This window comes from Haliotis cracherodii, unplaced genomic scaffold (assembly GCF_022045235.1).
Source record: "Haliotis cracherodii isolate W230 unplaced genomic scaffold, xgHalCrac1.p SCAF_36, whole genome shotgun sequence".
In the NCBI taxonomy this organism is placed as follows: Eukaryota; Metazoa; Mollusca; class Gastropoda; order Lepetellida; family Haliotidae; genus Haliotis; species Haliotis cracherodii.
Window position 1 is genome coordinate 1,398,104 of NW_027266293.1, and position 13,138 is coordinate 1,411,241.

General features: G+C 40.6%; 1 protein-coding gene across 5 annotated transcripts in view; it reads right to left on the reverse strand.

Moving 5' to 3' along the window:
• LOC139477865 (putative N-acetylated-alpha-linked acidic dipeptidase) overlaps positions 1–13,138 on the reverse strand; it is a 198,385-nt gene that overhangs the window by 86,782 nt on the left and 98,465 nt on the right. The window contains exon 1 of one of the 5 annotated variants that reach the window (XM_071260297.1): positions 477–638. The exons of the other annotated variants lie outside the window; for them this stretch is intronic. Coding sequence (XP_071116398.1) covers positions 477–502 — 26 coding nt within the window. The 5' untranslated portion in view covers positions 503–638. Of the gene's footprint in view, positions 1–476; positions 639–13,138 lie in introns of those variants that run through there. 5 annotated transcript variants of the gene reach the window in all.

Here is a 13,138-nt window from a genome sequence, read left to right on the forward strand (position 1 = left end):
GAAGGGGGTATGCATGGGGATGGAGGATTGAGGGGGATGGAGGATTGAGGGGGATGAAGGGGTGTGGATGAAGGGGGTATGCATTGGGATGGAGGATTGAGGGGGATGAATGATGAAGGGGTAAACAGGGGAGGGGAAGGGTCTGAGGTGTCACCCAGATCAATCTTCATTCAAAACATCCATCAAGTTTGCTCTGTCACACCATGGCATACACATGTACCACACAGTGTGTTTCTGAAACCCTTCACATACTTCTATGTCAGTCGATGATGTACCAGTGTAATATACAGCTGTACTGGTATGTTGTCCACTGCATCAGTCTAATATACAGTTATACCAGAAAGGTAGAATGACTTGGATCTCGGAGGTAACATTCAAACAATAGAATGAAAATCAAAGGCAATTTTCAAGTTTCCAAATATTCACTGCACTATACAAGCTACGTAGAAATCGGCTAAAATCAATAAGTGACTTACCGGTTTCCGCCGAGGAAGTTCCCCATTCTATCTCTTATCCAAATTTTACCGAAATGGTCCGCGGCTAAATCAGACGTCAATCACAAGCCTCACACTCTCCGAAGTCCAGCCCACAGGGAAAGCAACACAATTTTGAAAAAGATCAAATGGCCACGAAGAGAAATTAGGCTGTAGCGTTACTTGTTTCCGAGGCTAGTGATCGTGAAGGTATATAAGGGTGAGAGATGAGTCCAGAAGAACTCACTCTATACTCACACCGCACGCTCACTCTTCTAATATATGCAAATGCCGGCGATCAGCTGCAAAACATCAATCTAATCCATATTTTACTCTTTTTAAATGAGATTTCAATAATCTCATGAGAGCCGACTGTTTTACACATTCTATATAATCAATGCCTCCAAAGCTTAGTGTTACATTCTTTCGACAATTTCCATAAATTGATTTCTGTAGAATATCACCTAAATCAATTATACCCAATGACTCTCAATCCCCCAGACAATTGTCCGAACATGTAGTAAATGGTGACTCTAGCTGTAATGTGCAGGATTTAAGTTAGCTTACAACTTGTCTGTAAATGACGTGGTAAAGTGCCATTATTTTCTGCGATATCATTTTGTTATCTGCCAGTGGAATAATGAACGAAATGAGTCCACCAAAATAACAAGGGAGACTGGAACCAACCTGAAATTTTCACATAACCATCCAATCATTTCCTGAGCTGAGATCAGCATCTTACTTTTTTGTGGCATCGTCCTGATTGCTTATCCGAGCAGACAATTACTCCATCCTCACAAAACACCTCATACAGATAATCTGAGCCAATACATAAACACTGAAAGGTAAATTATTTCCGAATGAGAAAGGATGTCCTTGGTTGCTGCCTTGTTGTCTCAGTGGAAGAAAGGAAGGAGTGAATTAGGGTTTTATTTTGGACGTAATACACAAGTTTGAATCTGGACCAGACAAACCATGGGAAAAATTTAAGTATTGTATGTGTATTTAGGAATCTACTGTATTCGACGTAGTAAGCGCCCCGCTCTAATAAGCGCCCACGGCGATATTTGCTAGTATATTGGCTTGTAAACAATCTCAATTAGCACCCCTTCCGATCAATGTACACAAGACTTATTTATTCGTGTATAATACGCACTTGTGTGTTATATGCACCCTTAATTATGGGCAATAAAATCCTGGGAAAATATTTATGTCATATATAAACATTTCCGGTTGTCAGCATAAACCATGAAATTTACAAACTTTCAACTCTGTTTTTTTCACCAAATTAATATTCCAATAAGAGCCCCCTATTTCTAATTTTGAGAGCGCCCTGGGCACTTATTACGTCAAATATGTTAATCTAGTTTCCATACATGTGTGGAAATACAAGCTTGAACCTGGTCCAAGCAAACCATCTATGATGGCAGCACTCACTCCATTTCGGGAATAAAACCCTGTGTAACAACCAGTGCTATATAACCACTGGGCTACCCTACACATCATATCATCTTGCAATAGACAAAGAATTAATTCAAATTGTATATTTAGTCAACAGTTATATCAAAATCATTAACTTTTGTCAACCAAACAGGCTTTACTTTTGATAAGATATGTGGTAACTGGCAAAAGTTGTTTGTTCATGGGGACATGTGCTGTTTGTTCATGCGAAGACAATTGCTGTTTGTTCATGGAAGATACAATTTCTGTTTGATCAAGGAGACAAGTGCTGTTTGTTCATGGAGGAGACATTTGCTGTTTGTTCATGGAGACAATTGTTGTTTGTTCATGGAGGAGACAATTGCTATTTATTCATGGAAAGACAATTGCCGTTTGTTCATGGGAAGACAATTGCTATTTATTCATGGGAAGACAATTGCTATTTATTCATGGGAAGACAATTGCTATTTATTTGTGGGATGACAATTGCTATTTATTCATGGGATGACAATTGCTGTTTGTTCATGGAGGAAACAATTGCTATTTATTCATGGGAAGACAATTGCTGTTTGTTCGTGGGAAGACAATTGTTGTCTCTTCCAATAATATCATAACCTTGAATGACTTGTCGATGTTACTGCATCCAGCTGATGACACATCCGGTGTGGGAAGTAGTTGCAGGGAAGATGTATGTCTCAACAGTGGTGTTGTCCTGACACTGTCCTTAAATTAGAACCCACCACTTGATCCCCGATTCCAGTCTCCGCAACCTCATCAATAGTTCCTGACTCTGCCATCCATCTTCCCCAGCACACCGAGACAGCTAGACTTTACCACAGGAAGCACTACCAACTGCAAGGAATGCTGGGTAGAGTCTGCATATTCTGCCAATGATTTCAGACGGAAATGACTTGTTCCGGGATCTTGTTATGCTGGAATGGCTCACACAGCAAAGCGCCAGCCGACTGAGCTACAACCCCTTATTCAGAGCCTTGTCTGATTGTGTGAGCAGTAATTGGTCTGGTACTATGCAGAAATTGATTTCATTCCTAACTGTAAACTTAACCAACATATCACTAATTGAATTAGGCAAGATCCTTATATAATGGCATTGTGTTAGATCTGCTGAGGCCTTCTGAATTAGCTGTAGTCTCTTTCCTTCAGTCTATAGACGGGTTAGTGTCACTTAACTGTTGGGGTTGGGACAGTGGTAATTAAACTGTGAGTGAGTGAGTGAGTGAGTGAGTGAGTGAGTGAGTGTGTGGGTGGGTGGGTGGGTGAGTGAGTGAGTGAGTGGGTGGGTGGGTGGTTGAGTGAGTGAGTGAGTAGGTAGGTGGGTGGTTGAGTGAGTGAGTGGTTGAGTGAGTGGTTGAATGAGTGAGTGAGTGAGTGGTTGGGTGGTTGAATGAGTGCATGAGTGAATGAGTGCACTAGTGAGTGAGTGAGTGGGTGGGTGGTTGAATGAGTGCACTATTGAGTGCACTAGTGAGTGAGTGAGTGAGTGAGTGGGTGAGTGGGTGGTTGAATGAGTGAATGAGTGCACTATTGAGTGCACTAGTGAGTGAGTGAGTGAGTGAGTGAGTGAGTGAGTGAGTGAGTGAGTGAGAGTGGTTTATTGCCACTTTTGATTTCTGAGTGAGTGGTTGGGTGGTTGAATGAATGGTTGAGTGGGTGGTTGAATGAGTGGTTGAGTGAGTGTGTGAGTGAGCTAGTGAGGTAGTGAGAGAAAAAAAATCTTTTACTCGTTTATCACCCATGCTCTCCAGCATCTGCCATCTCTGATTGGAGCCTCCATATTGCCTGATTGTGTCCCACAGAGTATAACTGACAGCTATGTGGGAGTTGCTTCCTGTGTTTCTGATCATCCTCCACATGTCTAGCATATGTCCTGCCAGGCAACACAGGCATCTCGCCAATATAGAGGAAGTATTCCATCTGTTCTAACTCTTGTTTAGGCTTGAATTGTGTGCGTGCAGCTTGGATGTCCTTCCCTCGTTAAGAATCCCCTAAATGGTAACATGAATACCCTCACTCAGGTGATTAAGCCCTATACTACCTAGGAACACTTTCACTTGTGTGATTAAGCCTTATACTACACAGGAACACATTCACTTGTGTGATTTAGACTTATACTACACAGGAACACATTAACTTGTGTGATTAAGCCATATACTACACAGGAACACCTTCACTTGTGTGAATTAAGCCTTTTACTACCTAGGAACACCTTACTTGTTTGATTAAGCCCTATACTACACAGGAACACCTACACTTGTGTGATTAAGCCCTATACTACACAGGAACACCTACATTTGTGTGATTAAGCCCTATACTACACAGGAACACCTACACTTGTGTGATTAAGCCCTATACTACACAAGAACACCTACACTTGTGTGATTAAGCCTTATACTACCTAGGAACACCTTCACTTGTGTGATTAATCCCTTTACTACCTAGGAACACCTTCACTTGTGTGATTAATCCCTATATTACACAGGAACACCTTCACTTATGTGATTAAGCCCTATATTACACAGGAACACCTTCACTTATGTGATTAAGCCCTATACTACACAGGAACACCTACACTTGTGTGATTAAGCCCTATACTACAGAGGAACACCAACACTTGTGTGATTAAGCCCTATACTACACAGGAACACCTACACTTGTGTGATTAAGCCCTAAACTACACAAGAACACCTACACTTGTGTGATTAAGCCCTATACTACACAAGAACACCTACACTTGTGTGATTAAGCCCTATACTACACAGGAACACCTACACTAGTGTGATTAAGCCTTATACTACCTAGGAACACCTTCACTTGTGTGATTAATCCCTTTACTACCTAGGAACACCTTCACTTGTGTGATTAATCCCTATATTACACAGGAACACCTTCACTTATGTGATTAAGCCCTATATTACACAGGAACACCTTCACTTATGTGATTAAGCCCTATACTACCTAGGAACACCTTCACTTGTGTGATTAATCCCTGTACTACACAGGAACCATCATGGTCTACACAGCTGAAATTCATTGTCAGGTGAGAATAAAGTGCAACAAGTTTAAATTTTATTATTATTCAATATTTGCATGGGAATCTATCAAAAATATTGTATATCCTATTTTTTTTCTTTACACAGACAGCAAGATGAGGTTTCTCTTGAGCTGAATTATAATCATGCTTCATTCATGATCAGGATTACATTAATCAGTTGGAATGTTGGAAACTTGGAGCAAGAGATCACAGCTAACAAATATCTACCAGCTCCAGTTTGACTTTGCAAAGGAAAAGAAGTCATGAATAATGATGGCCACTGTAGGGATTGAGAGCGAGACACACATAAATGTGTCTCATTGGCCACCCAGCCAGGTCTGGATGTACATCACACAAAACACTCCTCTGCAGACACTGTAGACACACATTATCTTCAAGAGCTGTCGACAATATTCTTCACACTTGCAATAGTTTAGAATCCAGTGGTAATTTGGAAGCTGAGTTTTCTTTGGAATGCTTCATTAAATAATATTTTATGGCAGACTAGGGAATATACATGTATATCCACTATTTTCAATATGAGATCAGAGTAGGGAATATACACTAATATCCACTATTTCCAACACGACTTCAGACTAGGGAATATACACTAATATCCAATATTTCCAACATGAGATCAGACATGGGAATATACACTAATATCCACTATTTCCAACATGACTTCAGACAACGGAATATACACTAATATCCACTACTTTCAACATGAGATCAGAGTAGAGAATATACACTAATATCCACTATTTCCAACATGACTTCAGACAAGGGAATATACACTAATATCCACTATTTCCAACATGAGATCAGAGTAGGGTATATGCACTAATAACCACTATTTCCAACATGAGATCAGAGTAGGGTATATGCACTAATAACCACTATTTCCAACATGAGATCAGAGTAGGGTAGGGCATATGCACTAATATCCAATATTTCCAACATGACCTCAGACTAGGGAATATACACTTATATCCACTATTTCCAACATGAGATCAGATTAGGGAATATCCACTAATATCCACTATTTCCAACATGACCTCTGACTAGGGAATGTAGACTAAAATCCACTATTTCCAACATGACTTCAGACTAGGGAATATACACTAATATCCACTACTTTCAACATGAGATCAGACTAGGGAATATACACTAATATCCACTACTTTCAAACTGAAATAAAACCTTCCTTCCTCTGTGTAAAAACCGAGATACAAATTGGATAGCTACACAAAACTTTTATTGATTTTAGTTTTGAATACTTATACAACTTAAGTTTCTTTCTCAACACATCAAGCTCACTTTTTTTTACATGGATAAAGCATTTGAAAGAGATATCAAGTTCCATATACGAGTATTGATTTTTAGGAGTTATAATCGCAACACAGCAAACACATTACAGCAAGTCATGAAAATACCATCTATTGCTGAACGAAAAAAATATATGTAAAATTTATTTCATTTAACTGGGTACATTTCGGCCTATATTCAGGTGACATGCTTTTCCTTTTGAGCGATACCATGATTATTGACGACAGGCTCCAAGGTCATGTGACCCGATGAAATGATTGAACTGTGATTGTAATAATCGAGGTGAACACAGACATGCACTAATGTCATTATCTGGTTATCAATCTCACAAAGCATTAGAGAGTTCCCAAGTTCCTAAGTCCCATCAAGGTGTCAGGTGGATAAACTATCAACATTTAGAAAATGGAAATGAGACTGTGTAGTGACAGGCTGGCACTTGATACTGTCAAATTGACTGGGCTTAAGGAAAACAGCAGGCTTCATCACGAATAACATTTATCATACAGATTTTTTTTCTATTTTTCAGAGCAATGAATATTTTATTCAAGATACTGCAGTACATAAACACTGCATTTCAGAATAATTCATCATCATCATCATCATCACCATCATCATCATCATCAACCTACTGCTCATTCTCATCACCTACAATACAATTGCATAGAACCCAATTCACTCACTCACTAATCTGTAAGTTAGAGTTGCATGTGGGTTTCTTTTTATATTAACCATAGTCTTTTATTTCTGAGAAAAGTACTGACTTCCTGATACTAAGCAGAGAGTGAGTGAGTGAGTGAGTGAGTATGGACACCTGAAATGGGCTTCACACATTGTACCCATGTCGGTAATCGAACCCGGGTCTTCGGCATGATGAGCGAACGCTTTAACCACTAGGCTACCAGACCGCCCCGTTAAGCAGAGATATAAATGTAGCGCCTCTAGTTGGGATGACATTACATTGTTCGTAATGTCATGAACAACAGATGACATTATTTTCAGTTATTTACAACAATGAATTCATAAAGACTGCACATTACTATGAGCTTCTCTGCAAACAATGAAAACATTGGAACAACTGAAAAGAACTAGCCAATCAGCATGAATCGAAAGTTATAACGAAAATGATTTTCCCGCTATCTGTGCCTGTATGGGTAATATTCATACATACACTTAATGTGGGACACACTGTCCTACTCATGACTTATCTCCCCTTAGACTGTATTTGGTGGACAAATAACGGAACAGTGTGGCCCTTGACAGAAAGCATAGAACGTGTGTCATTCTAATCAAGGAATATTCATGGCATGCTGTGTAGCGCCTTGGCTCAACATATTGATAGCTCCTCTCCAACCTGAAACACGTTCAAATGAACCCATTGCTACTCCTGTCATCCTGGCCTGTTTGTTGCCTGTTGAGCCCTAGGGGGCAGATTATTGCAATTAAATTTTTAAACTGTTCCCGCTTGGCTCCTTCTGCTGTAGAAGTAAGCTTGCCTGGAGAGATTCTGGATTTGCTGATGAAAGGTCAAAGCAGGCGATTCAGGTTTAATATTTGCTTGAATTTTTTTTTTCATTCCTATGTTTTGATACTTGACTGTGAGTAGTCATCAAACAGAGGTCTCTTTGATCGTTTTTTTACCAGAAGGAACACGTTTGGAAGGAGATTGAGAAATTGATCTGTAAAGGATGGTATTGACACACAATAATTACACGTATATCGAGGTTTAAGAACCTCTGTGCTGTATCAGCAAACATACTCTGCTATAGGTTTAGTTTTATCACTTTAATAATCATAGAACTTTGGTGGAAACATAACTTTCATTTTTGGGAGTATCGGAAGGTTGGCTCGTCAATCCTGTACAACAGGTTGTGTGTGATAGAAGAACAGGCGTAATCAATCCCACCTTAATAGCCTTTCCTTAAAAGTTGTGTCATTGACCTTTTCCGAAACTTGGTAATTAAATTGTTACATGTTATCATTCTTCTGGAAGTTCTTCAATTAATCAAACTGATTTCAAACTTTTGATTACTTCACATGTCATTCCTGGCCGTGAGTTCACTGCTATTGGACAATCAATTCTATAAATCAATTTTCTACATTAAAGCAGCTCGGCCCCCTCCCTGGGAGTCAGTCTTGGTTGTCACAATATTGGCACTCTTCTGATTGGAGGTAAAGAAATGTCTTGCTGATGTCGGAATCAGGAAAAAGGTCGGAAGCAATTGAACACTACAAACAACACTGGGTAATTAAATCCTTCCTCTCCATATTGGAGTGGCAATGCTTAAATGACATTATTTTTAAATGACAGTGGTGATTAGCTGTGGTGATTAATGACACAATGATTGTGTTTCTCACCATCCTTGTCAACAGACCCCATGTCACTTACAGACCAGCTTGGATTCCAACCAGACAAAGATTATTTGACTTTTCAATCAAAGACTTGAGAAGGATTTTCTGGCTTTAGGATTTTTTCTAAATTACAGTTCAAAGAGCATTTATTTCATCTGAGTACTTAGCAGAGAAGCAGCTTATGACAAGAGTTGAAGGCTCAGTTCTGATTGGCAGTGTGTTAACTGTAGTACTATATCAGCACTATACTGTAAAATGTTTATCCACAATGCTCCATAAGCAGTAGTATATCATCAGTATACCATAATGAGTAGTATATCATCAATATACTGTAAGCAGTAGTATATCAGTATTATACCATAATGAGTAGTATATCAGAAATATACCATAATGAGTAGTATATCATCTATATACTGTAAGCAGTAGTATAAAATCATACCAGAATGAGTAGTATATTAGCAATATACTCTAAACGGTAGTATATCAGCAATACTATTTCAGCACTATGTAAACAGTATCACAGCACTATTTCAGCAATGCATCCCTGTCCATTTCAGCATCGTATCAGCTGTGAATTCAAATCAGCAGTACATTTCACTCAACAGCAGCAATATTTCAGAACTATATCTGAAGGCTTGTTCATCATAATTTTGCAATATATCAGTTCAATATCAACAGAATATTAAAAAAAACATCTGTAGTATTTCTGCACAACGTCAACACAATATTTCACTGTTACATCTGTGACATTTCTGCAATATCAACAGAATATTTCATCACCATTTCAGGAATCATGTAATTCAAAAGTCCAAATCGATCAGTCTGCTTGTGAATATTCATTATCGTCGCAGGGGAAGGTCATTTCATGAGATTGTTAGACAGTAGACCATTCTAGTAGGCATATCTAAACATGTTTTGAATATTCTTATAGGAGAAGTGATAATTCTCCACCTGGGATTTGAACCCTTCTGAAGCAAAATATGACAAGTTGTCCCACTGAAGAGCAGGGGGAAGAATCCTTCATTCATCTGACAAGGTTGCAATGTCATGAGTGTAGGACGCAGGTGTACCAGGTTTGTCTTCTGGTTGACAACACCACAATGTCATGAGTGTAGGACGCAGGTGGACTAGCTTTGTCTTCTAGTTGACAACACCACAATGTCATGAGTGTAGGACGCAAGTGGACTAGCTTTGTCTTCTAGTTGACAACACCACAATGTCATGAGTGTAGGACGCGGGTGGACTAGCTTTGTCTACTAGTTGACAACACCACAATGTCATGAGTGTAGGACGCAGGTGGACTAGCTTTGTCTTCCAGTTGACAACACCACAATGTCATGAGTGTAGGACGCAGCTGGACTAGCTTTGTCTTCTAGTTGACAACACCACAATGTCATGAGTGTAGGACGCAGGTGGACTAGCTTTGTCTTCTAGTTGACAACACCACAATGTCATGAGTGTAGGACGCAAGTGGACTAGCTTTGTCTTCTAGTTGACAACACCACAATGTCATGAGTGTAGGACGCAGGTGGACTAGCTTTGTCTTCTAGTTGACAACACCACAATGTCATGAGTGTAGGACGCAGGTGGACTAGCTTTGTCTTCTAGTTGACAACACCACAATGTCATGAGTGTAGGACGCAGGTGGACTAGCTTTGTCTTCTAGTTGACAACACCACAATGTCATGAGTGGAAGACTGCAGACTTAAAATGTTTTTACTTTAACAGGTATATGCAGTAAAAGCTGGAAGAATTCAAGTCGTCAGAACCATCAAGTTTTCCGTAGCTCGAGACAAGTGGAGCTCTGATTTGGAAGTTGTTTTTTTCAGTATCCATGCAGTCTGTGCTTCACCGAAAGTTATTCACAAAATGGTCCAGACTGGATAAAACACTCTCCACATCAAGACAGGCCTACGTTCTACATTATTTCACAGAAAACAGTAAAATCAGTTCTTAATCATGCTCTATTTTGTTTCCACATTAGTTTGATATATTTTTATGGCTCGTCTTACTTTTGTTGTGAGATATTGTCAGGCAGAGCCAGACATATACATCTTAAAAACGATGGAACGCAGTTGGGTGATTTCCAGTAAAGTGGTTCTTCCTAAAGATTTGCTCATTTAGACTGTTCTACGATCTTGGCTAACTGTCGGATAGAGAATGAAATAAATGAAGGAGTCTATCCTGGGATATGGTGCTACACAGGTACATTAACCACAAGTCATCACACGACAGGTTGACTGTTGGACAGGGGATGGAATACAGGAATAATGAGGAAGTCTGTCTTGGGATATGGTGCTACACAGGTACATTAACCACCAGTCATCATGGGACAGGTTGTCTATTGGAAAGAGGATGGAATATACAGGAATGTGGAAGTCTGTCTTGGGATATGGTGCTACACAGGTACATTAACCACAAGTCATCACCAGAGTGAGTGAGTGAGTGAGTGAGTGAGTGAGTGAGTGAGTGAGTGAGTGAGTGAGTGAGTGAGTGAGTTGGGTTTAACGCCGCTTTTAACAGTATTCCAGATATATCACAGCGTGTCAGCTTAATATGGGAGGAAAGCCCCAAGTGATGCAGGTCTCCGACATTTACCACTTCGGTGAAACCCACGAGCACGGGTATGGTGCTGACAAACCTAGAAACATAAATGGGGCGAACCGGGATTCGAACCCACAATCATAGGTTTCTGGCGTGCCCAAAGGGACGCAACTCTGCACAGTGAATTGCAGCGCCTTAGACGACTGGGCCACCCGTGCCCGCAGTCATCACCAGACAGTTTGACTGTTGGACATGGGATGGAATACAGGAAGTCTGTCTTGGGATATGGGGCTACACAGATACATTAACAACCAGTCATCACACGACAGGTTGTCTATTGGACAGGGGATGGAATACAGGAAGTCTGTCTTGGGATATGGTGCTACACAGGTACATTAACCACAAGTCATCACCAGACAGGTTGTCTATTGGATAGGGGATGGAATACAGGAATAATGAGGAAGTTTGTCTTGGGATATGGTGCTACACAGGTACATTAACCACAAGTCATCACCAGACAGGTTGTCTATTGGACAGGGGATGGAATACAGGAAGTATGTCTTGGGATATGGTGCTACACAGGTACATTAACCACAAGTCATCACCAGACAGGTTGTCTATTGGACAGGGGATGGAATACAGGAATAATGAGGAAGTTTGTCTTGGGATATGGGGCTACACAGGTACATTAACCACAAGTCATCCCCAGACAGGTTGTCTATTGGACAGGGGATGGAATACAGGAATAATGAGGAAGTTTGTCTTGGGATATGGGGCTACACAGGTACATTAACCACAAGTCATCACCAGACAGGTTGTCTATTGGACATGGGATGGAATACAGGAATAATGAGGAAGTCTGTCTTGGGATATGGTGCTACACAGGTACATTAACCACAAGTCATCACCAGACAGGTTGTCTATTGGACAGGGGATGGAATACAGGAATAATGAGGAAGTATGTCTTGGGATATGGTGCTACACAGGTACATTAACCACAAGTCATCACCAGACAGGTTGTCTATTGGACAGGGGATGGAATACAGGAATAATGAGGAAGTCTGTCTTGGGATATGGTGCTACACAGGTACATTAACCACAAGTCATCACCAGACAGGTTGTCTATTGGACATGGGATGGAATACAGGAATAATGAGGAAGTCTGTCTTGGGATATGGGGCTACACAGGTACATTAACCACAAGTCATCACCAGACAGGTTGTCTATTGGACAGGGGATGGAATACAGGAAGTCTGTCTTCAGATATGGTGCTACACAGGTACATGATTAACCACCGGTCATCACTGTCATATGATCTCTGACAAGACCGTCGTGATTTCCTACTTAGCTCTGGAACGTCACACCACAAGATGGAGAGCCTCAGACACTGGGAAGACCGGAGTCATTTATCAGCTTGAGGGTGTTTGGGTGGACACTGTTTCTCTGTGCTCTTATAAATTTGGGTCCTGCAGGAATTCCATGTAATCCAGGTCACCAACATCCCTGCTGTCAAGCCTTGTCTTAAAGAACACCCATACTCTAGCCTTGTCTTAACGGACACCCATACTCTAGCCTTGTCTTAACGGACACCCATACTCTAGCCTTGTCTTAACGGACACCCATACTCTAGCCTTGTCTTAACGGACACCCATACTCTAGCCTTGTCTTAACGGACACCCGTACTCTAGCCTTGTCTTAACGGACACCCATACTCTAGCTTTGTCTTAAAGAACACCCATACTCTAGCCTTGTCTTAACCGACACCCATACTCTAGCCTTGTCTTAACGGACACCCATACTCTAGCCTTGTCTTAACGGACACCCATACTCTAGCTTTGTCTTAAAGAACACCCATACTCTAGCCTTGTCTTAAAGAACACCCATACTCTAGCCTTGTCTTAACGGACACCCATACTCTAGCCTTGTCTTAAAGAACACCCATACTCTAGCCTTG